Consider the following 26,998-nt stretch of genomic DNA (forward strand, 5'->3'; position numbering starts at 1 on the left):
TTTGATGGGAGGGGGGGGGGGGGTTGTAGGCTGAGTGTGACGTCGTTTTAGAAGGGCTGGCTTTTTGTAACGATATGTGACGGAGGGGATGGGGAGGTAAAAATCGTCAAAAAAGCCTGACGTTATTTATGGATGACCCCAAAGACAATTAATAGCCCACAACAAAAACGACCTCGTCAAAATGACCACGACAAACTGGCTCGGCCAAAAGACCAAGTTCTCGAGTTTGGCTCTCGAGATAATGCCTTCCGACATATGGGCTCACGATAAATTGCCACGGGCCATTTTGACGCCGCCCGCAGTTATTTGTCTCTTCTTTGTCCGTAATCAAGCAAGCATGCAACTCACTGCCGTCAGTAACAGGCCTACTTATCTTGTTATCTACTCTTTTGTTCTCCTCTTTTGTTATTAAATTTAGTAATCTTTTAATAACATTTCAATGACTAATTTAACATGTAATTATATTTGAAAAATAGCGCGAAATTCTTATTTCAGGCTTGGGTCCCTGGGAGCTGGGCACGCCCTTGATTCACCCAGTTCTAATGGGCGCCTGATAGTACTGAGGCCAGAGAAATATATATTTTAAATAAAAGCGTATATAAAATATTTTAGTAGATCTATTTATCAGAATTATAGGCATACTTATAGATATATTTAATACCTATTTAGTGTAAGTTAAAAGTATGTGCATTAATGAATGACAAACAATAAAACATGGTTAATGGTTGACTTATTACGGAAGTGAAGCGATCGTGTCGAGGGGGAGGCGCACCCTTCCCCACCAGTTATCTCCAGTGCTTCTTTTAGACATCTCTGAAATTAATTGACAGGGGTAATTCATTTGGAGGTAATGCCATGGCAGGGGATAATTAACCGGAATTTACTCATAGGGCTCAAGCATAAAATATTGTAATTATGTTGTTTTCAAACAATTATATTAGCCGAAATTAATAGTCTCAATCAGATAGACCAACATGCAACCAGTCACTCCCTCCCCCAAAGTAGCTTTTGAATAATCTTCTAAGTTGATCCGTTTGTCTTTCAATAATAATTTATTTGGATTTGTGTTGGCCGTTCCGAAGTATAAAAATGTACAAATTGACATCTACGAAAGAGCAAAAAAGTCAAATTTAATGTACTTTCAGACGTGACTTATGCGTAGATGGATGTAGTATCGTGTTACTCATATAACATTAATATATATATATAGAGGCTGCAAATTTTACGAATAATTAATGAACTCATTCGATGTATAAAGATCTCGAACTATACGTTTGAAAACTTAAATCACTAGGCCTACTGCCGGCAATAATTTACGGAACCATAGAGACATGATAAAGTTGCTCTCAACAAAAAAAGATCGGTTTCCGCTTTGCAAAATTTGGGTCTATGTTTAGTGTTTGTGTAGAAATGATTCTTATTAAAATGAAAAATACAATTTTCTAGGCTTTACTGCCAGATATTTATATTAAGCATAGAATATAATGTGTTAACTACTATTCTGATGCAAGTAACTTGAGAATACAGAAGGCATCAGCATTGGAAATGCAAATTTAAGTTAGTTAAAGTTAGATATCCATTTTTCAACAAACTGAACAACAGCAGATCTGTGAGGCTGAACCAATTTTCAAATTTTGAATTACTAGGAATTAGTAAACTATAAATTCTCTGTAGACCTAGATCTTGTAATCTCAAGTCTCAAGCCTAATTAAAATAAGAGTAAATTATTTGTATTAGTCTGTATAAAAGTCGTTATGCTCAACTAAAGACAGTGGCTGAAAGTAGCAGTAGTCAGCCTGTTTTTACTGGTCTGGGCAGTGTTCTCGTCATAATTATTTCATATTAAGCTAATTATTAAAATATTCGAGCCTGTGATCTTTAAAGAAAATAACATTTATTATAGCCTATTATTTTGGCTGTTAAAATTAGACCAAGGCGCAGATTAGCCTACCTTTTTGCTTTACATTTAATAAATTCGCCCTAATCTTAAGTAAACTGCTGTAGGCTTAAATTACTATATTTTAATTGGCATAGACTGAAAAAAGTGTTATACTGTGTGTATGCCAATATATAAAACAACCTCAGGATACTTTTTCTGTTATGAATGATGAAAGAAGTAGGCCCATTTCTGAGGATGCAATATCATTTCTAATACAACATTTTTTAAGTGATATTTATTTGGACAAATTTTAAAAATGTTAGGACTTTGTTGGACTCCAAATGCTGTGCAAGGCATGCAGAAAATGGTAAATAAATTAAAATAGCGTAAAAAGAGTTCAATTATGAATATATTTAATGAAGTCAGAAACCATTCTTACTTTTGCTTGAACAATTCACAAAACTTTCTGGCATGTAATTTCATCAAAACTGTAACAGCTAATTAATATGATTGCAAAAACAAAATGGTGACTATTAATTTGGCAGGCTACTTTAACAATAATTTCTAATTTTGCAAATTCATGTTCCCTCAGGCTAGTACTATGCCATCGAATCCAGAGCAGCTTCTTGGTGCAATACTTGTGAGAAAAGATATCTTTCATCGCTTTGAAACTACAATGCATGATACATGTTTAGATGCAAATAATCTACTTGAATATCTTTTTTCACTGTACAACAGGTAATAGAATTTACCTATTTTAATTATGATATATCAGTAGTAGTAATATAATATTTAAAAAATTTAGGTTTCTCCACTTTGTAAAGTGTATTAACTTCACAGAGAATCAAGTTCTATAGGTCTTATTATTAATGGATGTTTACAGTGAACAACATTATAATTATCTTAAAAAAAACTCTATTATTTTTTAGTTAATTAGTTGTTTTGTTCTGTCGTTCCATTATTACATTTTTTATTGACACATTTATTAATACTAAGATATTTTAAAATCATAGATAAAAAGCCTATTACAAAAAAAAAATTAACCTAAATAATTATTTAATTCATTCTGAAAATATTTTCAGCACGGCTGCACCTGCAGAAAGAGAAAATTTCCCATCTACACAGAATATAGGATTTATGCGCAGGGATACCAATCACAATAGGAAATCTTCAGGGAGAGGCCATCACATATTCAATCAACAAGGAAACATTGTTAATAACCAACATTTGCAACCAGGCATACAAGCAAGACTTGGTGAATCACCTAGAGGTCTACAGAGTATGCCTGATGGATTCAGAAAAAAGCCTAAGATGGAACAGCACAATTTCCAGGCAAATTTAGCATACAATACACAGCATCAGGAATATAATCAGAATACTGCTATACGACCACATGACACGCCAGTTTTCCCTGGTTCTGGTAATAAAAATATCAACGCAGGAGTAAAAATGGAGTTATCTACTGATGGAGATCCGCGGCACACTCAGTCGTCATCCCCTCTACCGCCTTTTAGTCAGATTCGTCGTCAGGGTAGCAGACCATACAGCCCTGGTTCTGCTCCTTTCCCTGACAACTTGGCAACTCCACCGCATGATGATGGGCGGCATAACGTGCCACATGATTCCAGTGGGGATATCAAATCAGAAATAGAGGGTGCATTGCACAGAACAAATGAAGTGCCCCAACCAGCTAAAGTGGCTCATAGTCAGATAAAACATGCCAAGAAACATAAAGGTTAGTTATCTTGTATTTAAAAAAGCATATAGTGTATAAATACAATACTAGATGCAAGCTGAACAGAATTATCTTAAATTTAAATTAAATCTGCAACCTTTCCAAATCCCATTTCCAATATCCATTGCTTTATGACCCCCTGTCATCATCACCTCTATGTATAGCACCCTCTCTCTCCCTCTTCAGTATTTCTCACTCACCTTCTCTGTTCAGTGAAATTCATTAAAAGTGTGTTGAATAGGAAAGTAAAAAAAAAAAGTGCACCCAGAATATTGCATTTGTTAAATTTTAAGATCCAATTGTAATTTTCATGGCAGGGAAAGTTTGAATTAATTTGAATATTTTCCATGAATATTGCAAAACATACACAAAGTCATTGTTGACAAACATAAGATGTTTTATTAAAACGTTCATAATAGAAATAATAAGAAAATTAATAATGAGACCTGCAACTTACCCAGTCACATTTCTTCATCCAAACTTTAGCCTCTCTTCTACAAGATAACAACAACAGTGGAGAGCGTGCAGGCAGGAAGAAACGATCTCACCAGTGTTTTTGTGGAGCTTTGTTTACAAGAGCTGACAACTTAAAAAGACACATCAGAAAATGCCATGAGGAAAAGCTTGAAAAATTAAACAATGCTCCCATAGATTTTGAGGTAGACACCGGTGGTCCCCCTTTGACTGAATTCCCAACTGTGTTCCCGGGGGCAGGGCAAGAAGCTGTGAACTCATCACAGCAGCAGGCAGAGAACCATGATCAGCAACAGCAGCAGCAACAACAGCAACAAGAACAACAACACCCACCCCAGCAGGCTGAAGAGACGTTGAAGCCTGGAATGAAATGGTTATGTTTTTGTGGGGAAAGTTTTGAAGACCATCGACAGTTAGTTGAACACACCAGAACACATGATAACACATAAAGTTGTAGGATTATGTTTTCAGATCTATCACTTTTTAAAAATCATTAACGGTAAATAGACTGTAGCAGCTAACTACGAATTATGTTCTAAAATTATGTTAACTAAAAGCTTATCCAAAAATCTTTAACAGTTTTTAAGAAAAATAACTAAAGGGGCCAGAGAAACTTGTAAAAATTGTTTATTTTAAAGATTTTTTTGACTTTGTACATTATTGAAAATATTGTTTAACTTTTGAATTGTTTTACAATAGTTTTGTTTTACAGCTGTGTTGTTTTACAGATAAATCCTTCTAAGTATTGGCAAAATATAAAATTTTATGCACTCTTATTTTATATATGATCTAAGCTATCTTACACATACAATATTGATTACTTCCAATGTAGTTAAGTAGATTATTACTTAGAAATAATTGTAATACATCTTCTATGAATGGCACAAATATTCATTGTTTTACTATGCATTTTAAAGTAATTAACATGTAAAATAGTTTTAGTACTTGCTTTGAAGAACTGATGTTCACTACAGTAGTTCATATTGTTTACATATTATATCTGTATCACATCATAATCGCTGCTATCAATGTCATTTTTAATCTCACTACCTTGTTATATTTTAGTATTTCTATCAACTAAGTAGTTACATGTCTATATTAGTGAAGACACTCGACCAAGGCCCTCACGGTCTCTAAGCCAGGTATATTATTTGCATCTCTTGTTGTTATCCAAGCAGCTTTGTTAATAACTGGAATAGCACTGTTATATGTTTGTTGTTATAGATAGTAGTATCATATAGAGTGGTCCTCACTTTGTCATTCATTAGTTGTAAAAGTTGTGATGTAACTGGGTTTATGATGAAAGACTTAATACACTCTAAAACATTTACTGGAAACAACCTTTTTTTAGATGAAAAATTTTGAAAATTTTATAATCAAAATGGTGACATTTTTTTAGCTACGGTAACGTGTGTTTAAAAACAAAAGAAGGGCAACTAGCTTTCCTAAACTAACTAAAAACTTAATGACAAATTATTGTCTTAATGATTTTAGCATCATTTATCATTGAAGTGTGAATAACATTTCAATTCATAGTAAAGTAAAGTAAATTTGCCTTTAAAACCTGACGGTCTACGGGGCAAGTGAAGTTCACTTGTTTCTGTGACCTCAGCATATGAAGGGATAGTGTGGTCAGCACTATGCCCAGCCGCCTTTACTTACCCTAACGTGAGTTAGGTACCCATCAGAGCTGGGTGGACTCAGGGACGGTCTACAGACTTGAACCCGGATTCGAACTCGAGACTTATGTCAGTTCATAGGACAAGGACTAAAATTCAGATAATTAACACTGTAAAAATAAAATCTTGAAATGAACTAGGCTTGATATTGTAAATTATTATTATTTTTTTTTAAAGTACCAGTGTATTACTACTTGAGAGTTGTATGGTTGGAGTAGTACCTTTATGGCTCGTAGATCACTGCCTGTATCTGAAGTTTATCTTCTTGTTGAAGTGTTTCATTAGATCTGATAGAGATCTCAAGACTTTCTTTTTACTAAAGCAAACTTGTTCTCCTTTGTGTGATATCAATTGAAATATACATATTTAGCAATAGCTATCTGTTTCTCTCAATTTTTGAGACTTTTTCTGTACAAAATTTATCGTCCATTTATAATTTCTCTTACAGAGGTCTTGGTGTAGTTTTTTTAATGCAAATATACATTTGTATTTGAGCACTGTTTTCTTTAAAGAACTTTTTAAAAAAGTAACTGGTTGTAAAATCACTAAGTGATAATTCTTAGTTCTGTTTGATGCCATTTTCACATATGAACCCAGTGTAACAACAGCAAATGCACATTTGTTTTTCTATATCTCTATCAGAAACTAGAGTGATAATACTCATATAAATGAGCCAGCTATTTTAATCAGCTGGGTCATGTTGCTTGCTGTCCACACAATTATTACTTATGGTGTGGCCACAACAATTGTGAAAAAAGAAATCTCTAAAAGTATGTTAGTTTCAATACTGTAAAACTTTCCTGCATTTTTGACCCAGAAATGCTTTAGTAATATTTCTAATCTATACCTGATAAACTCAATGCCTAATGTCATTGCTGTACTGTGAATAATTAATTTTTTAAACTAATTGATTGGTTGGATTACATATGCATGTTTGTTTACACAGTGATAATGCAAGCCAATGTGGTACAAGCCATTGTGGTACATTTTCTTACATGTTTACAATTAATTTTAAATAGTAAACCTGTTTATTGGGTAGTTATCGGCATTCAGTTTTCTATCCTTACTTGTGTTTATCGAATGTAAGTAACCCTTTCAAATATGTGTTATTAATTTTTTTTTTTAAATTTTAGAATGTTTTGGTAACATGAGAATTATGCAATGCAATGTCAAGCCTCCACGATAAGAGGTTATGATGTACTTCTTTCATTATGGCTGCCTTAGACATTCATTTAATTAGTCCCAAGCAAGTACCTTCTCATATATTGCTTTAAAAAATTATGTATGGGTGGTGTTCTCTTCCAACCTAGCAGTAAGGAATGCAAACCACAGTGACAGTTAAAAAAAACTGCTTATTTTTTTATGTTCCACCGGTGTATTTTAACTTTCAACTGTCATATTGTTGAGATATGCTAAAACTGTGTTGAATAATCTCATTTAATAATTTCCTGATATTTTAAGAATATTTAATTATTGACTTTATTTTATAAGATTTGCTTTTTTGTAAAAGTCCCAGCTTTAATACTTTAAATATGCAATTTTTGTTTTTTAATTTTATGTTTGGTTAAGACGCAAAGACAGCATAATGATTGGGTAGATTTATTTAAGAATTATTTTGTAAATGGTGGATTGAAACAAATAGATTAGTTAATGTTATTTGATAAAACAATTTAATGCACTTCCTCATTTTGTAAACTTGATGTTTAACAGTGACGTCACTTGGTCAGGGGCCACAATTTTGCATTTTCAGTTCAGTGTCACCACTACCCTTCTATTATTTTTGTCATCCTAACTGGATAAATCATTGTTGAGACAGTTAATTTTACAAATGGTGTCACCCGCTGCTAACAGCACCCTCTACCCCCTGCTTGTGGCGCCACTTAGTTAAAAACAGCTTTTTTTATTGTTACAGTTATTATAAAACAAATATCACAAACATAAATCATTAAGTAATATTATCTTGCTATCAGGCACTTATATATTTTAACTTCATTCATTTTATTTTAAACAATGGAACTATTACTAGAAAATTTCACTTATTCCTTCTATACAAATATATACTGATCTTGCATCAGTTATAAGTGTTCTCTCATAAACAATAAGTATCTGTATTATAATTTTGTAGTGCTTTAAAATGTATGCTTTTTAGGGTTCATTTGTTACTTCATAACTAACCCCTTAAATAGTGTATTATAGGTCTTGAATGTAAATAATGTACAAATAATTTCAATTTTAAATATCGCATGGAATTTATTAACATGATTTGCTGATAATAAAGTACTGTACTCATGCATTTTTATAGCAGTGTTGTTGGCTTTATTAAGAACTTGTTGCGCTGGTGGCAAACATTGATCAAGCTTTACACACACATGGCTGTTAAGGCATAGAGTTGTGCCCATAAGGCCCCCATGAGCTTAGGAAACATATCCATATCAATCAAATAAACATAACTCACTTTAGTTTTTACTTCAGCACCCACTGCTTTGTTTTTAATCAATAAAAGCTTGCAAGCTCAAGGTCATCAGAATGTAAATTTCATTAATAAAATGTAGGGAAAGTGGGAGGGGGACAACAATATTGTTCAAGGCTTGGATAGGGGAGATAATATTGATGCTTAGGGATCATCTATAAATGATTTCACAAAGCTATCATCAGGATGGGGAGATGAAGGGTTCTGTCTTCTGTGACAATGTGGTGTTACACAGTATAAGGCATTTAGATACACACACACACAGGTAATGATAATGAAGAATATTTAAATTCTGATTATTCTTGAGGGTATGGGTGGTGGGCAAAGAATGGTGGGTTTTGATCTCTTTGGTGTCAATTACGAAAATAGTTTTAGAGAGGGTGGCTTTTGGATTTGGCTAGTATGATGTCAAATTGACAGTATAGAGTACTATAGTATAGTAAAAAGAGGTAATCATGTTCTTTTCGAACCTTTACGTGACGTCATTTATGGTCAAAAGATCTCGGAAAAATGGTTTTCGGATTTCCTTCTTACGTAAATATACAATGAGGACATTTTATTAATACACATTTTAATATTTGAAATTGCATTTAAATAGATTGCAAATAATAGTGTGAATGAGTACAATGCCATGTAGGCCTACCGTGCTGTGGTACTACTCATGGCGGGGGTTGGGGGGGGGTCAGTCGGAAGCACTTAAAAAAATGGGAACAATATAAACTACTCTAATCTGAATTTAAGAAGAGACATTAGCTTTTAATTTTACTTTTAGATTTTACTTTTATATTTTGAATGTTTTGAGCCTATAATTTTTAAAAATTTAATTAAAAAAGTTTAAATAAATGGACAGCGAAAAGGCTCATTGTGTAAAAAGGGGCATAACTTTCATGTTTATACAGATAGCAAATGATAGTGAATACCCCATGAAAATAATCGCGGAAATGGCTGAAAGATGTAAAATATAAACAAGGTCAGCTTATGTATAAATGTTAAAATTACATTTCTTTAAGTTATATAAATAATATATGTTGTGTTACTGTAGTTGTTATCAACAATAAATTTAAACTTTACGATAGAGTTAGTTGGTTCAGTCATTAGTGCGTGTGTTCCGACCTAATCTCAATACTCAATAAATTAATTTTAAAAGGCGGCCAATGATTTTTTTATGAACTGAAATTGAACTGACATACACGCCATACGACAGTTAGTTAGAATAGTTAGGCTAATAGATAGATCTAGATCTAGATCTAGTAGTAACTAAGCTAGATCTAGTAGTCTATATATTCTATATTCGTTCTAAGTTCTAGATCTAGATCTAGTTTGGCGTACTCAGCCGCATTTTTTGTAAAGCTGGTTTTTCGGTAATCTATCGTTCGTTTTGGGTACGTAAAATCGCCCGCGGCTATTAATGTACGAAACCGTTACCTCATTGTCAAGGCTTTAATAAAAGTACTAGATCTATATTGTGATATGTTTGTGTCAAATATTAGGCCCCTATAGATAAATGAATACTAAACCTAAATCGATGGCTAAATATATCAATATATATATAGGCCAGAAATTAACTTTAAACAGCAGTGTCTGCGAGCAAGATTTGCTATATATATTGTTACGACCACCTGGTGTTTGACCTGGGCTGACCCGTATGTTGGGGTAGCGATCTCACGCTCATCCATCAACATGGCGGTGGTTAGAGACTGACCAGTGCTGGCAGTGAGAACCTTTGGGCCGTGACGGCCACACCGGATTGGGTACCACGCTGTGGGCGGTGCATACCTGGTGTCTTGGGGTCCTAGCCATTAACGTGGCCAAGAACTCGTGATTTACGGCTGGGAAAACCTTCCAGATCGCACAGGGCCGAGTGGACGGTCATGGACGGATCTGACCTGGGGTCAGCTATAATTAAAATCGTTCCCACGGTGAAGAACAGGGGGACGAGTACTTTAGGAGGGTAGACGGACTCGACACTCGGGACACACACACGGAGACGGACGGACGTCTCGGATAGCTAGGTCTAGAGGAGACAGACATGGGTCGTCTCTTCGAGCTAGTGGAAAGCCACGACATGTATTAGACTTAGGCTAGGCTTGACAGTTAGGGACAAGTAGGGCAGTCGAATTAAGGACTATAGTTGTTGTAGATAGTTGTGTATTTTTCTTCTTGTGTTCCATGTGGTGGCGGGTTAATGTTAGATGTTGTATTTTGTGGCGAATAAATAGAGATTACTGAAGTTGGCTTTTATTTATTTTTATTTTCTTCTTCTTGTTTACGATCCCCTGACTAGTTCGAAAGGATTAGAGAAGGGGGTACGTAACAATATAAATTAATATTATAAACAGCAGCCATTTGTAAAATAGAGTGACTTCCCCCTGAATCTCGCGCTATAAGTTTATAAAAATAAAACTTAAACAAGATGGCTGCTATAGTAAATGAGCATGGTTGCATCTGTTGGAAACATCGCTAGTCTTCATTTATTACTGAAAAGTTTTAATTCAATTGTTTAAAAACAGGTACATAAATGAAACAAGGAAACATTTTTGTATTTTAAAAAAACATAAATCCTCCTCAAAATGTGAAATAATTATTAAAATTTAAGGAGTCACCTGTTTTTCACATTTCAAGTCGCGGGCGATTTTACGTACCCAAAATGATAGATTACCGGTTTTTCTTTGGTTTCGGCTTTTATTATTAGACTATTAGATTTATTATTAGAAGTACAGTTTTAGTACAGAGTCACAGACTCAGTCATCACAGACTCAAAAGTCAAAAGAAGACACAGAGTGATGAGAGTGACTGAGACAAACAATAGACTGAAAAGACAACTGAGAAATTGATTGGTAGACCCCATTTTTAAACTTACAGTAAAACAATAAAATATTATCATATGTTTATATGTTTTCATTTCCCTGGTTTCACAACTAGATCTAGTTAACTTAAAATCATGTACTGGTAGTGGAAAATGCAATACTGAAGACCGAAGTAATGACTCAGCTTCAATAAAAACCCAGAAATCAGTCAAAAAAAAAACCCAAAAAATGTGCAGTGATTATGTTGAGTTTATTTTGGTTTTAAAAAGGCCTTTATAGGTCGTCCATAAATGACGTCATACTCGTAGTGGGGAGGGGGGGGGGGGGGGGGTTCAGATGGTGTGACGTTACACTTTTGCATTATCAAAGAGCAATGTTAGAAAACGAATTTTAGACGTTTTGCGTTTTAGATAACTGTTTTAATAGGTTGTAATAGGAATTGATTAAAATACTCATTTTGACAGAGTTGAGACAAGATTTTGGAAAAATATAGATGTTTAAAAAAAAATTCAACTGCAATTTTGAGGGGGGTTGTAGGCTGAGGTGTGACGTCATTTTAGGGGGGGGTCTGGCTTTTTGGGACGTGTGACGGAGGGGAGGGGGGGGGGATGTAAAAATCATCAAAAAAAGCGTGATGTCATTTATGGATGACCCCTAAGTGTTTGCAATAAAAATTATAAAAGTATATAAATTATGTTTTATGAATTATTTTAATTTTGTTTTAATCTTTCAATTTTTCAGAAAAAATAGCAAGAACAATACCACAAGAATGTTCCACCCACAGTTCCCAAATTTATCAACCTGGATTTAAAAGGTCATTGTTATGTTTGATCTGCTTAGTAAAAAAGATGGCTTTAAACGACTTTGAAGTAGACTTAAATTATAATGAAGTGAGTGATGACGATGCACCATTTATTATAAGCTATGATGAAATTCTTCCAGACAGTAGTGAAATATTACAAGATTGTAATACTAGTGAACTTCTTCAGTTTAGTAATGAGAATGAATCTACATTACTTGGGCCATCGTATTTGCTAAATGAATATGCAGCTCTAGTTAATCACACTGAACCAGCTCAGTGTCCTTCAATAACTGTGTCATGGGAAAACAATACCATCTGTGTTGACACCACCTCCATCTGTGTTGACACCACCTCTAGCTCACAACTATCAGAGGTGAATAAGAAACAAAAAAATAAAAATCCCAAGAAATTAAAAATGACGTCCCAAACCACAGTTGATGCAGTTTCAAGTCCACAGCCGTCACAGTTAAATAAAAAACAAAAAAAGAAAAATCCGAAGAAACTAAATACGACAACCCAAACCACAGTTGATGCAGCTTCCAGTCCACAGCCGTCACAGTTAAATAAGAAACAAAAAAAGAAAAATCCAACGAAATTAAAAATGACTGCCCATACGACAGTTGATGTAGTTTCAAGTCCACAAACTTCACGATTAAAAAAGAAACAAAATAACAAAACCCAAAAACAATTAGAATCTACTAGCAATGTGTTATCAAGTGAAGAGAAAATTAATAAGCAGCAAATTTTTTTGGACATTGAGCATGACAGTACAATTAAAATAACAAAATTAAGCGAAGATACTTGTAAAAATAATTTATCCCAAAGCATTCCTTCTGCTGAGTCCACTACCATTCCTTTTCTTCAAACAAAAAACCAGCCTCATCTGCCCTATACATCTGAGCCAGTGGAATCTCTGCCACCTTCAACTGTAGCTTTGCTTTCTGTAATGACAGACGTTGTCAACTCACCAAAATATTCTACCGTCCAATCACTTAATGCTCTACTCTCATCAAACAACCAAGTATTTCCAAAGCGCAAATCATGGCCACTTCTCATGAAGATGATCTCTAAACCTGTATCAGAATCCCTCAGCGTTTCCCCAGTCAATGAAGATAAGCTTAAGCCTGTTGTGATTAACGAGTTGAAGTTAAAAAAAGAAATAAAATGTGAATGTACTTTCAACAACGGGGACCCTTGTTGGCTGCTGTTCAATGAAGAGAAGCTGAGAAACGAACGGCTGCATCATCTGAAAATGAACCGAGAGTGTCTGGACCGGGTTATCCTAACCCACATTGCTGCTAATATCAGCAGAGATGAGAAAACAAAGAAAAAATCAGAAAAACAAAGACAAAGACATAGGTTGTATTATTTATACGAAGGGAAGAAAATATGCAGAGAAACATTCCTTTTCATTCACGGCATCTGCAAAGGCCGTCTTTCTGCTCTGATTCAGCACTACAAGCAGCAAGGACTTAGTGCGCGAGTACACGGAAATAAAAGCAATGTCCCCCATCATGCCCTGAGTCTCAATGACAACCAGAGGGTTTTAGATTTTATTCAAGACTACGCAAGCAGCCATCATGTACCGGCTGAGGGAGAAGGGTCTGGGAAAAAATCTGGCGGTGAACTTTTAATATTGCCCCCATCCCACTCCAAGCTTTTTGTCCATTACCAGTACAAAACCTGGTGTGGTAAAAACAACCATCGTGCTGTTTCTGTTAGATCATTCCAGAATCTTTGGACAAAGCATTTACCTAATGTTGTTGTGCTCAGGGGGAGTAAAAAAAAGCAAAAAGCAGAGGAAGGAGTTGAGGGAACTGTTGATAATAATACTGAGAAAAATGACTTGAACTTGGCAACACAAACCGAAGACATTGATTCTATGCCTCATTCATATCCAGAATTAGTGCTGGAGTTTTCAAAACCGTCAACTGATAACGAAAATGAAGTTAGTGATTTCGACAAGAGCTTAAAAGAAGATGCAGATTTTGATGTTTGGAACAAGTCTAAGAGGAAACGTAAAGCCTTGCTTCCTCGAAAAGTAGAGACTCTCACAGGTCTCCCCTCATCTGCCACTGACAGTTTCTTTGACACGGCGCTAGATGACACGCGGCTGTCATCAAATTCGTCCAGCAGCATCACCAGCATGCTTGAGATCATCAGCGGCAACCACAGTGTGGATAACTGTGACAGCGAACTGTTCAGCCATGACTCTCAGCTCTCAGCTTCGTATTTCTCTAAACACCACAGCCGACTGTCCTCAGACCCAATGCTGATTGATGGAAGTAAAGATTCCAGAAATTCTTTTCACAAGGCAAAGAAGAGAATGCATCATTTGAGTTGTACATCAAACAGCAACAGCATGATGGATAACCATTCGCTTCACCATTCTGATAAGCTGGACAGTTGTTTGAATGACCAGTCCCTAATCACTGACAAGGACTTTGGCAGTATGACACAGCTATTGGACTGGCAGTCTTGGCAGTCAGGGGGCTCTTTGTTGATCTAAATACGTGACTGTTGTTTATTGTTGATCTAAACATTTTATTGTTGATCTAAACATTTTATTGTTGATCTAAATATTTTATGCTGAAAATGTTTATTTTAAGGTTATGGTTTTAGATCTTGTATATTTCAAATTTTTTGCATAGTAAATGTGTTTTCCACTTATCAAAATCATTACATATACAGAAAAATTCTGAACAGAAAAATTTGACAAGTTAAGTAAAATAAACACAATTCCTCAACATATTGTTCAACACATTTCTTCAACAAAATGCCTGTATAATTCCCCAAAGTTTACCAGTATTAATTATGATATTTTAGTTTAATGACAGTGTGGCTGAATGGAAGAGCTTATGACTTCTAACCCAAAAGTCTCAAGTTCGGATCCCTGTATGATGTCCTTGAGTACACATAGACCTTACGGGTATCTAACATGCATTAGGAAAACTGAAGTGGTTGAGTTGTGCTGACCACATTACATCCTGTATGCCAAGGCTATTGAAACAGATGAACTCTACTTCATCTGCCTTATGTGTCTGGGCATAAATGGGAAAAGATGATGATTTCAGTCTAGATTGTAACTGACCAAGTTAACTGAGGCATGATCCAACGTATTATGTTTGAGCATTTTACAAGTAGTTAGTTGTGCAGAAAAAATCATGAGCAATGTAGACATAAGAAATGTGAAAGCAGAATGTGATGTAAACATGGTTTGAATGTTTTAAATATATCATCAGCATTTTATATAAATTGTGTGATTGTTTCATTTCCTTTCACTTTCATCTAAAAAAAAAATAGATCTATGAGTTCTGTTGAAATCTATTGTATCCATAGCAAATAAAAAATGGTTGGGCATTTTATTTCATTATTGCAATTTCTGTTGTTTGATCTTGTTGAGTTGATGTGTAAATATTAAAATGAAAGTTGAGAAATGTTGATGGTATTTTGTTCTTGAACTGCCAAGTTTTCCATTATGAAAATTAAAACAACTGTATATTTCTTAATAAAACTTTTAAAAACCTTTCACTTCTTTGCTAGTATTATTTTTTGTTGAGTGTTTAAAACATTGTAATGTAAGTTCTTTTGAAACAAAGCATTAGCTTCAAACTAGCACTGTATTGGACAGTCTCTTCACAGTTTTATTATCCATTTAGTTCAGCACTTTCCTGTAAGAAAATGTCAAGGCACTTCAAAACATGAACAATGTGCGAATATCATTTTCATGTTCCACTACTTCCTTACTTATGCAAGAAAAGCGGATTGGACAATAATTATGTCACACTCCTGGAAGGAGGGAGAGTTGGACTTATGCTACGGGGAGGGGGGGGGGGGGCCGGGCAGAGTTTCTTCCAGGCATCTCTTTGGGGGGGCAAAGCCCCCCCGAAAAATTTTTACGGCCCCCCCCCCCCCCAAACAAAATGAAATTTATATAATTCATATAGAAAATATATACTTTTAAGTGTCCACCCCCCGAAGAAAGTTTACCGCCCCCCCCCCCCCCCGAAAATTTAAAGTGCCCCCCCCCCTCCCGGAGAAAAAAATCTAGAAGAAACACGGGGGGGGGGGGGGGGGGGGCTTAAGAGAGAGTGATGCTATTGTTACACTTTTGCATTGTAAAAAGATGCAGCTTTCTTCAGTTTTCAAATTAATTTTTTTATAAAAACTGGTAATGTATATATGTATTTATATATATATATATATATATATATATATATATATATATATATATATATATATATACATATATAGTATATAGGCCTATAACCAAATCAAGGGCGTAAGACATGCTGTCATTTTTGACCCTATACGTTAAAATTGATGAATATAGACCCTAGATCTAGAAATCTATAGTTTAAACTTTAAAGTCTAAAACTTATCGCAAACCGAAAAAAAAGAACCCCATTTTTTATAGCTTAGGACTAGATCTAGATCTAGCCCATATTTATTTAATATATTAAATAGACTCAAATTAGAAGGCTTTTTAAAATTATTCTTTTATTTTGCCACGTTCTCCAGTTTTACTAATAATACCTTTACCTATTAACAAAAAACAACAACAAATCTTTGAGATTAATTTAATTAAAGCGAATAGGCTATAATAATTAATATAACGTTTTATCACTAAGCGATTTAGATCTAGATCTACGCGTTATGAAAAGTACACGATTATATTTGATCATTATTTTGACTTGGTTGTTCCCAAACCGCAGACCAGACCCAACCTCTCCACTTCTTTTCCCCCCCTCTGCCTCTCTGCAGCGACACCGCCGACTCGCGCGCCCGCCCTCTTTCCCCACCATTTTTCCTCCCCTTTCTTTTAAAAATATTTCTGATTACCTCCCTTTCCGCATCTAATCATTGGAACGAGAACAGGGGGGGTAGTCGGAGGAGTTTTATTTTTTGTTTAATTTATACTGAATCATTTTTCATGAATTTCAAACGCAGGTAAGTGTACAACTTTATGTATTGTTGTTTTAACCTTGTCATTAACATATTTCACATTAACTTAATATCTGCAGTATGCAGTAGTTTATAATTTATACATCCCCCTTCCCCCCGTACACACTGCAAAATACGATGTCGGCCATTTTCAACTATCGACAAGACGACACCTTCACTGCGATGTTGAAACCCAAATTTAGCATGGTATTTTGAAGCACATTGATGAAATACAACACAGCATCAATTTATATAGATATAGATTTATTTGAAATATTTGAAGTTGACGGATATGTAGCAATGTATAAATACAATTCAGCAAATTTCTTGACCTCAGCGGATACCCCCCAGCGACATCACTTGTGACGTATTACAAGGGGCATAACCAAGTTAATTCATACATTTCTAAAATGTACCCCAGTCATTTCACCTGAATTATTTAGGCCTACTTCTCAAGGCTGTATCTAGATCTATATTCAAGACAAGATCTATAGCCCTAATGTCCTATTAAATATAAATTTAAAAAGTTAGGCCTAGGCCTATACTTTTAAAATTTGTATATTATGTTAGCATATTAATGATTTTTCTAACAATTTTGAAATAGCATCAAAGCCACACTTACTTTCCTTTTTTTACACTACTTTTACTGTTCACTTACATAAGTTAAAATTAAAATGAATGTGCTAATATTTTGTAAAAAAAAACAACAACTAATTCTAATAAGTAGTAATGGGGGAATAATGGTAAGTTTTTATCTCAAAAGTACCCATTATTTAGAAAAAAACAACAACTAATAGGATAATATTATGTTAAAGGAATACCTTTTCAAAATGAATGGATAAATAAAATAATATTAAATAGTTGTGGCTAAATAATTCTTTATTGTATTTAGCTACACTGTAATGTAAGCATTACAACTACTGAGTCCGACTGATAGGTTTACTTATTATAGAACATGCCTTGGCTATTTTTCTTTAAAAAAAGTGATACTGATGTTTATAAATGTCCTTTCTTTTTTTTTAAAATTCAAAACTCTGCTAAAAATCTTATTGGTTCATATGAGATTAAATATAATTGAAAATATCTTTATTGTAGAATAAAAAACTGTTAGATTGAAATTGAAAATAAATGTAAAATTGTAAAGAAAAAAAAAACAAAAAAATTAAGAGAAAAAAGTTCTAAACAATGATTGGAATGATTGTATTTTTTTAGAGTAATAACATTTTAAATTTGAAAGAGAATAATTTAGCTTCCATTAAGCATACAGTGACAGGCAATAGATATAACAAAAAGTGGAATCCTCAGTTATCATATTAATTTGACAGTAGATTTTATCATGCTTTGCAGAGATGTCCGATACAGAATGTGGCGCCATTTGTGTGCGCAAAGATGTAATGGACAAATTCAATATAATAATGGAGGAAACCAAGCTCGATGCTAACGAGCTAATGGAACATTTTTTTGGACTTTATAATTGGTAAATTTACTGAAACTTAAACATCAACATAATTCTCATAACTGCATAGTTTGTGTGTATGCGTGTGTGGATTTTTTTATTTTAATCAAGTTAAATGGATTTTTGTTTTGCGTTCTCTTTTAAAAAAATGTGATACCACTGTACCAATCTTGTACTAAAATTATAAGTGAACAGCATGACCATTTAAAAGTAAATTCAAATCTAAGAATAAAAAACTAACTTATGATTGAATGAGTAAATTTCTGAGTAGTAGCAGTTAAACGTACCTGATATGTTTATTTTATTCCATATTACTTGGAAACATGAGAATTAGTTTTCTTGTCTTGAAACCATATTTTCTTGGATATTCTAGTGTACATCTTCACGCTTTTAAATAGCTGCTAGTTAAATAAAAAAGCAAATTAACCACCAAGAAACTCACCCAATGCCATGCTCCGCTCTCATTTGTCCCTTACTTACAGATCTACTCAGGATGGAAAGTGATAGTTCTTCATTGGGTCTAAACTTAAGCCTCAAAAAGAAAAACATTGTAGCGAAGAGATCGAAATATTTTTTGTCAAAGTATTCTATTTTTTTGTTCTTATTTGTTTAACGTTGTGACTCATCATCTCACTGTGTTAATACTATCATTAACAATTGTAACACTAACCTCTTGCTTAAAGACGTTTAATAGTTTTAAAATCTCTGCCTCTGGGCCATCTCTTTTGAATCTTCTAGTTCAAGATTGAATTTTTTTGTAATGCAGTACTAATAAACAATTTTTTTGTCAAAATAATTCAGGTAGATTATTCACATTTAATTTAAATCATAATTTGAATATGTGCGCTTTATGCACTATTATTAAAGTTTTTCTAAAGTTAAATTATAATTTGAATAGATATGCTTCACATTCTATTATTTAAGAGTTTCTTCTTCAAAAGAGCTTGTCAGGGGCAGATAATTTCTATAAACATTAAATGTTAATTCAGCAAAAACAGTTGTTTAAAAAACTTGCATGTATTTACGTAAGTTTTATGAATGAGATAACCTATTGCTTATTCTGCAGCTGTGTGAAGCTGGTACACCCAAACAAAACAGCCATGGCCCAGAATGCAGCTGAAGGGTTAACAGCTCAACTTGCTCAGGCTCAGATGGTACAACAGCTGCAGCAGCAACAACAACATAGACAAATGTAATTATAGTTTCACAGACTCGTTAGTTAAGCTGACTCAGCTATTTAGCTAATGGCTTCTATTGAAGTGTTCCAGCATGTCAGATTTTGGTGTGTCATTTTAGGGATAAAAAAATGTGTAGATGTTGTTTAAATAAATAGTCGTTCTTGATTTTATAAAATGGGAGGACAATAAAGGGTTATCCCCGATCTATTTATTATAGTGCTTTATTACATGTTATCTTTGTGTCTATGTTATATTTTAAATTGAACTTATTTGACATCTGCTGCTATATAAAATATACACAAAAAAACATCAATTAGAAGCAAATTTAAAATAGAACGAACTGGTCAATAGGTGACTTAAAGTTCACCTATTTCTGCATATAAAACAATATTGTGGTCAGTTTTTGGCCTTGTTGCCTTTCCCATCTATACCCATCTCTATCAACGTATCTTGCTGATGAGATTAGTATATTTTACTCTTTATTCCTATTATAAGTATGGATCTTAGTAGTGTCTTTTTAATTGACTTTCAGCTCATCTGAAGTTAAAACAGAAAATGATGACTTCATCCCTGTGGGCATGACCTACAACAACAGTAACATGAACAATAATATGGCAGACAGCAGTAGCAGTAGCAAGAACTCTTCAATCAGTGAGAATGAGGAAGTTACTTGCATAGGGGTCACCCAAATCGGTGCAGATTGTAGTGTGGAGGATAAGGTTGGTATATTTAAGCCTGACTAGACAAATTCTGTAGCTAAATTCTATATCAGTTAATGGGTTTATCTAAACATTATTGCGAAATTCTCAGCAAAAAAATTGTACGATAAGTTGTGATACTTTGTTTCATTTATGTACCTGGCAATGAACTGTAAACTTGCAGTATTAGACTGCTATTGGCAAAAACACAGTGTTTGAAGCATTAACTTTTGTGTGAAATTTTATTATTTCCACATCATATCTCCATGCAATTTATTTTCCTTCCACGTGTTACAAATTATCTTAACAGTTTGATAATAGTGATAAATATGTTGTCAGCCTGTCCAGTGGTTAAAGTGATATCCCATCTTCCTCAGGTTCATCTCCTACAAAGATTAAGAGATCAGGCCAATGCTGCTAATTTTAACAGCAGCAACAATGGCCAGCATGGTGGCAGTTACCAACATTTTAACACTTTTTCTGGTGAGTTTTGACGTGGGGATTTTGGGAAATACACTGCCATCAATTTAAATGAAAACATATATATGATGCTGCAAAAAATTTGACCTAAACAGTTCTATTGTTATTTGAAGATAGACTTTCTATAAGTTTATGATGTTAATTGAAAAAGATGAAACTTTTAAAATTAAAAAAAATGAATTCCTCTTTCCCATTAATGAAAACATTTCATCAAAACTTGAGACAACATTGAGAATTGTTTAAAAACTTTTACTTTTTTAATATTTCCCATTGAAATTCTAGTGATCAATTGAGATATACTTGAATAATTTATGGAAACCTTGATTATCACCCTTTCCCAGTTCAAGTGGTCGGTTACATATATTTTAATATCAAGATAAAAGAATATGGAACCTGCTACCTGTTAATGTTTTTACTTAGATTTGTTCTCAACAAGAAAACTTTTTCAGGTTCAAACATGGGCCCACCATCCATGGTACCTTTGTCAGGTCCTGGAAACTACTCTGGGGATTCTGGGGTCCCCAGGAAACGCAAGAAGAAACCAAAGAAAGCCAAACTTCTGTCTTCACCTGCCCAGGCAGCCTCACTGACGGAAGGTGAAGGTGAGTAAATACATTGAGATTGTCTAAACATTGATAATATGGGAGGTTGTGGCCTAGCGGTAGAGAGCTAGACTGCTAACCTGAGAGTCTCGAGTTTGAATCAGGGTTCAAATCAGTGGAACGTTCTTGAGTCCACCTAGCTCTGATGGGTACCTAACCTATGTTAGGGAAAACAAAAGCGGCTGGGCATAGTGCTGACCACACTATCCCTTCATATGCCGTGGTCAATGAATCAGATGAACTCTGCTTCATCTGCCTCATGTGTCTTGGGCACAAACGGGATTAAGAAGTGAAGAACCATTGATAATGATGTTTATTTATACTAGTTGATTTGTTTTTCTCTAACTGGAAATGGGTATATAATTTTAAAACTTTAGCTTATTGTAGCTATTTTATCTTTATGTTAGTTAAATTATCTAAGAATAGGTGTTTAAGGTATGCTTGTTTATCCCTGAAGTAGACAATATTTATATGATAAACATGAATACTTAGAAGGTTGGACTAAACTAACACTTGATGTGTAGTCAGTTTTTTGCACCATTTTATTTTGATTAATTTTCTTTTAACCATTAATGTCCCATTCATTCTACCAAAACTCCACCCATGACGGCCCAATGTAAGGAGCATAACTCTGTATGATCAAGTGAATAGTTTCACAAAATATTTGTTTTTGTCTAAATGAAATTGAAAATTAAGATAAAAAGTACTGCTTAATGTTGGGAATAAACCTGGCTTTCCAACAGTATTAAATAGAATATATTATATTCGGTACAAGTACAGTATAAAAATAAAAAATGTCGGAGAAAATTCAAAACAGGTCATTTTCGGTAGTCAACTTTATTTATTTTTGTCTAAACAACTATGCATCGAATTTAACAGTTAAATATCAATTTGGTTATGTTTAACATATATAATTCATAAAATACATGCCTAGATACGTTTAGAGGCATTAATTTTTTTTATTTTTAATATTAAATCTACTAAAAATACGACAGATGAGTCGAAAATTTCGAGATAGAAAGAAACTATTATTTTTATCTTTCAAAAGCGCCATTGAAATTAGAAGACCGGAAAAGGATGCTGAAACCATCCGACTTCCTGTTTAGTTAAAAATTAGGATTTTTAGGCCAAATTTTAATGAAACAAATTTAATTTTTCTATGCGTATTGTAAGCGGGCGGCAGCGGGCGTTACGGGACATTAACGGTGTCGGGCGGCAGCGGGCGTTACGGGACATTAATGGTTAATGTATTTGAAAGACTCTGAACATTTTCCATTCCCAGATCTATTGAAAAGCTCCATGTGTTCATTATGCCAGGCAGTGTTTGCCCGGTTCACTGACCTGCTGGCCCACCACAAGGCTGTCCACAACTCGGACACCAACCACCCCCTCAGGTGTCGGGCCTGTGGGAGGACGCAGACCTCCGAGGCTGGTTTGATCTACCACCAGGTGTACGTCTGCAAGATGGTGGAGCGGCCTCACCCCTGCCATATATGTGGCCTCAAGTTCCAGAGCGAAGAGATGGTGCTGGTCCACAAGTGCAGTGGCTGTCCTCGTAAGAAGTACGCGTGTGAGTTCTGCGACCATTACCGTACAGAGTCCTCTAGCGATCTAGAAAAGCACATGCGTATTCACACGAATGATAAGTGTTATGTTTGCAGGGTGTGTGGCTTCTCCACCGCCTGGAAAAAAAATCTGAAAGAGCATATGGTAAAGCATTTAGGCTTGAAGCCGTACGTGTGCGACTTGTGCGGGTACAGCACCTCAGATAGACATAACCTTAGGGCTCATCGCCTGAAGCACTATCAAAAAGGTGAGGGTTGTGAGAAGTGCGGGGGCGAGTGCCACTGCAAACCTCTGGCTATAAAGAAGAGGAAGATGAGCAGTGGCAGCGCTGGGGATGGCAGCAGTAGTCCTGGGTCTGCCGGGGGTAAGGAGCTGGAGTGCCCCTACCCCCAGTGCGTGTACCGCACTAAGCTGGAGTACATGATGGCCAACCATATGTTGCGGCATCAGGGTATGGCTGACCACATGGGCAACTCTGCAAACAACACCAGCGGTGGCAGTAACAACAGTGGCGGAGGGAGTTACCCCAACAACCAGCACAGCCAGGACCAGAATAAGAGCTCGCACCATCGGGGTCAGGGGGTCATGACCAACAGCGGTCAGTACGGAGGGGGTGGTCATCATAACGCCTCATCTCCTGCTTCCTCCATACCATCATCTTCCCTCCCTCCCACATCATCAATCCCATCATCCCAAAGCAATCCCCCAACACTGATATCCTCCCAGGGGAACCAGATCCCGCTGGAGTGGAAAGCTATCGGGCAGGGCCCACCACCTGGTGTTTGTGGAGTCCTCTCCCCACCCACCCACTTTTCAACCCTTGTTCATCACCAGCAAGGGGCCCTAACTCCCCAGTCCATGAGCGCGTGGGCATCACCCCTCTCACCCCCCACTGTACCACCAGGACTTCTGGCCAACAGAGTCAATGTTCAAATGGCCGGCCAAAACATGGTCGCCCGTCCCATGCCTGTATTCCCTAACATGCCTAACTGACTACATCTCTAAGAAACCACGCCATTTCATATAATTATCATATGTGGTGTGTACTCATTTAAATCTTCCATTCTTTGTCATTTTTTTGTACAATTTCCTTGTAGTTAAATGTTTTCAATTACATTTTTAAAAAAAAATGAGTGTTTGTGAATAAGGTATGCATTTTTTTTTTTATTTTGACTTTTCAAGACAAATTTTTAAAGAAACATGTTGTTTCTAAAAATGATGGTGTATCTGTATATTGAAAATGTTACTGCTTTAAAAATATAATCACAAATGTGTGCTTAAGTTCATTGAATAATTAAATTTTATTTCATATTTTCTGCTTTTATACATATGAGTCTAATTGTTATAATTGAACAAGCTCTTAGAAGTTGGCAATAAGACTTCATTAAAACAAGAAATAATAATTTGCTATTTTGTAAATTAATTTTTTTAATTACTTTGGAGAATAAATGACAACTGGTTTCTGTATTGATGCCAGTACAATTTTACAAAATTAAATTTTGTAAATGGTTTTTGTAAAGAAATATTTTGTAATTTATAAAATGAAAATACCAAAGCACCAAATACTTGATTAGATTACACTGAGTTAAACACCTTTGATCCTTGGGGCTGAAGGGTGTGACAGTGTAATTGATCATTTATAAGGGAAGTTGTTTTGTTTTCGCTATACAATAGTGTGTGCTTTTGTATTTCTTTTTTAAAACATTAGCTCAGGTGGATGTTTTTTGACTGTTAAAAATAACTTTAATGAAAACATTACTTCAGTTGTGAAGAGTTCTTTTAAGATTTTATTTTAATTTTTTTTTAAGATGTTGGCCTATATTGAATGACATGCAGGTTTGATAACTGTCCATATACAGAATGATCTGTAAAAGAAATTTTGTGTTGGTTCTATCCCTTGAGTTCTCTGTAACAAGTCATCAGCAATAAAAGCTTTGTTTTTTATTAATTCTAATGTGGACATAATTTAGTGAACCTGCACATCAAATATATATTGTCAGCATTGCTTTTGTTTAATGTCTCATTTAACATTTAATACTGTTTCAGGATACATTTGTCCATTGCAAAAAAAAAAAACTCCTCTACATTTGCATATGATTGTAGCATTTTTTATTTAATTTTACTGTTTTACAAATATCTAATTTTGGGAGAAATGATTTAATTATGATTGTTTAATATATGTATACACATATATTTTATATTTGTATATATCTTGACATTTTTGTGTATAAACCTTATATTTGTGTAGATTTTAAAATGTTGTGGTTTGTAAAAAAAATGCAGAAAAAATGTATGATTGTTGGCCTCTGTTTTTAGCCACAGTTTTTAAATCATCCCAAAAAGATGAATAAAAGAATCTCAAAAAGTTTTTTTTTCATTTGAAAACATTTAGTCCACACCTGAATCAAAGAAAAAAGAAATTGTAAAGTTTTACATTTTTTGTTGTTGCCAACAGCTTTAGAATTTTTTTTAAGGTATTACATCGGCAGTCACATATGCATTAATTTTAGCACCTTGACAGCACATATGTACAAATGTTTATACAAACAGGTGATAAACTAATTCTACATACAATTTGTCAGTGTTGGGCATGAAGGTAACAATCTGATAAGTACATTCATTTTGAACATGTAACAAAAACTTAATTTGATCATATTATCTTTTTATAAAAAAAAAAAAATTGAATGTATATTTATTTGTTTTTGTAAAGCTAAAATTTTGTCTATGTAGAAAATTTTAATCTCTGCAATAAATATTCTCCAAAATTCTCAGACTTGGTTTGGTTGATTCCTAGTTAGCTGGGCGAGTGATGTTAATTTTAGTTTCATTTCTTGTGATGTGTTTTAAAACAATTTGTTTGTGGTAAAATTTTAAGTACTAAGTTGAGACATTTTTTTTTTGGTTTTTATACGTTGTCTAATTAAATAGTCTATTTTTGTTTGTTTGTATTTGATTTACAATGCCTGTTCAGTTGTTAAATTCATATTAGCATAGAATGAGTAACCTACTGGGTTTTAAACATGATGAATGGAGTTGAAGATGCTGAAATGAAACCTTTCCTGCAAGTTCACCTTGTATCCTTGAAGGGGATTTCAATTAAGGATTCCTTGTCAACAAAAATGAGCAATATGACCCGTTAATTTCGACTTCAACTTGTTTTTCCTTCTGGATTTGCTCCCATGGCATTTTCCACCCAAGAATAATCTGCGAGGTATCGGTTGCTTTTTTAAATTCGGAGTAGGCTCTCGTAGATCAGATTTCTGTTCTCATCTGCCCTGGGGTTTGAACTCTGGACCTCTGAAGTTAACATTATACTCTCAGCCCAGACCACATCGTCCTATTATAAACACATGGAGCAGCAGTAGTGCCTGTTACCATACAGGATAGTATATCAACATTAGATTACCAGGTAACTCCACCCTAAGCTGGCTAACGCAACACCTTTTTTCAATGGTAATATTAGTTTTGAGCCTGCTGTGCAGTTATTTTGTATAATACTTATATCCTTGTATAAGACAAATGTAATTTTTTTAGACAATTGGCTAAATGTAAATGTCTTTGTCTTGACTGTGAGCTGAGTTTAACAATTAATAAAAAATTTAATTAATATAAAACCTAAATAATAATGAGCTGGCATGGTCAAAGCCTGGAGACGGAGTCTTCTTGGTAAACAGCAAAAGTGGCAGTGGACAAAATGGAAGGTTATGGTTGAGGCCCTATGCTCCACAAGGAGTAAAGAGCATTAAGTCAAGTCATTGTCAGAGGATGAAGCATGACAGATAACCTGAACGTTGAGATGGATCTTGGGTTTGAGTCCATGGTGCGTTCTTGAGCCCACCCAGTTCAGCTGGGTACCTGACTCACATTGGAGAAAAAAAGCACTAAAGTACTTGGGCATAATACTGACCACACTTTCCCTTCATATGCTACCCATTCTGAACCAAGTTGAAAAGTGTAACTTTCACTACATTACTACATTATTATTGATGAGAAATAAATAGATAAATATTAAAGAAAGAAAAAAAAACCTGTTTTTAAAAATGTGTTTATTACTTTCATCATAGTATGTTTAAAAATGTCTGAACTTAGTCTATATCACACCACATAGTGTCCACATCTACTGACAGACAAGCAGACTGGTAGATTTACAAGCTAAGTCTGGTTTCATAATACACAATTCTGATTAAAAATGGTAATCAACTGACAGAATACACATGTTAATAAATTA

General features: G+C 34.6%; 3 protein-coding genes across 4 annotated transcripts; all 3 read left to right on the forward strand.

Moving 5' to 3' along the window:
- Positions 1-1,619: 1,619 nt before the first annotated feature.
- On the forward strand, positions 1,620-4,615 carry LOC131928865 (uncharacterized). The gene is made up of 4 exons (XM_059285014.1): positions 1,620-2,246; positions 2,472-2,617; positions 2,962-3,614; positions 4,101-4,615. The coding sequence occupies exons 1-4, from the start codon at positions 2,196-2,198 to the stop codon at positions 4,535-4,537; spliced, it is 1,287 nt and encodes a 428-aa protein (XP_059140997.1). The 5' UTR covers positions 1,620-2,195; the 3' UTR covers positions 4,538-4,615.
- Positions 4,616-9,144: 4,529 nt separating this feature from the next.
- On the forward strand, positions 9,145-14,363 carry LOC131928864 (uncharacterized). Its single transcript, XM_059285013.1, has 2 exons — positions 9,145-9,207; positions 11,786-14,363. The coding sequence occupies exon 2, from the start codon at positions 11,893-11,895 to the stop codon at positions 14,353-14,355; it is 2,463 nt and encodes an 820-aa protein (XP_059140996.1). The 5' UTR covers positions 9,145-9,207; positions 11,786-11,892; the 3' UTR covers positions 14,356-14,363.
- A 2,336-nt stretch (positions 14,364-16,699) lies between these two features.
- On the forward strand, positions 16,700-25,532 carry LOC131928863 (zinc finger protein 384). Of its 2 annotated transcripts, none has more exons than XM_059285011.1 (7): positions 16,700-16,796; positions 18,138-18,267; positions 19,313-19,438; positions 19,957-20,143; positions 20,500-20,605; positions 21,052-21,204; positions 22,487-25,532. In XM_059285011.1, the coding sequence occupies exons 2-7, from the start codon at positions 18,140-18,142 to the stop codon at positions 23,761-23,763; spliced, it is 1,977 nt and encodes a 658-aa protein (XP_059140994.1). In that variant the 5' UTR covers positions 16,700-16,796; positions 18,138-18,139; the 3' UTR covers positions 23,764-25,532. The 2 variants fall into 2 exon arrangements, with proteins under 2 accessions (XP_059140994.1, XP_059140995.1); XM_059285012.1 differs by lacking the exon at positions 16,700-16,796 and adding an exon at positions 18,729-18,828 and having other exon boundaries at positions 18,134-18,267.
- The last annotated feature ends 1,466 nt before the right edge of the window (positions 25,533-26,998 follow it).

The sequence above is a fragment of the Physella acuta genome, unplaced genomic scaffold (assembly GCF_028476545.2).
Source record: "Physella acuta isolate Inbredline_101_S28 unplaced genomic scaffold, ASM2847654v3 ptg001558l, whole genome shotgun sequence".
Classification (NCBI taxonomy): Eukaryota; Metazoa; Mollusca; class Gastropoda; family Physidae; genus Physella; species Physella acuta.

Coding starts and splice junctions, on each gene's coding strand:
- LOC131928865 (XM_059285014.1), top strand. CDS start 2,196: ATGTTAGGACTTTGTTGGACTCCAAATGCTGTGCAAGGCATGCAGAAA. Junction 2,247..2,471: donor TGCAAGGCATGCAGAAAATG/GTAAATAAATTA, acceptor ATGTTCCCTCAG/GCTAGTACTATGCCATCGAA. Junction 2,618..2,961: donor CTTTTTTCACTGTACAACAG/GTAATAGAATTT, acceptor AAATATTTTCAG/CACGGCTGCACCTGCAGAAA.
- LOC131928864 (XM_059285013.1), top strand. CDS start 11,893: ATGGCTTTAAACGACTTTGAAGTAGACTTAAATTATAATGAAGTGAGT.
- LOC131928863 (XM_059285011.1), top strand. CDS start 18,140: ATGTCCGATACAGAATGTGGCGCCATTTGTGTGCGCAAAGATGTAATG. Junction 18,268..19,312: donor TTTTTTGGACTTTATAATTG/GTAAATTTACTG, acceptor CTTATTCTGCAG/CTGTGTGAAGCTGGTACACC. Junction 20,606..21,051: donor ACATTTTAACACTTTTTCTG/GTGAGTTTTGAC, acceptor AAACTTTTTCAG/GTTCAAACATGGGCCCACCA.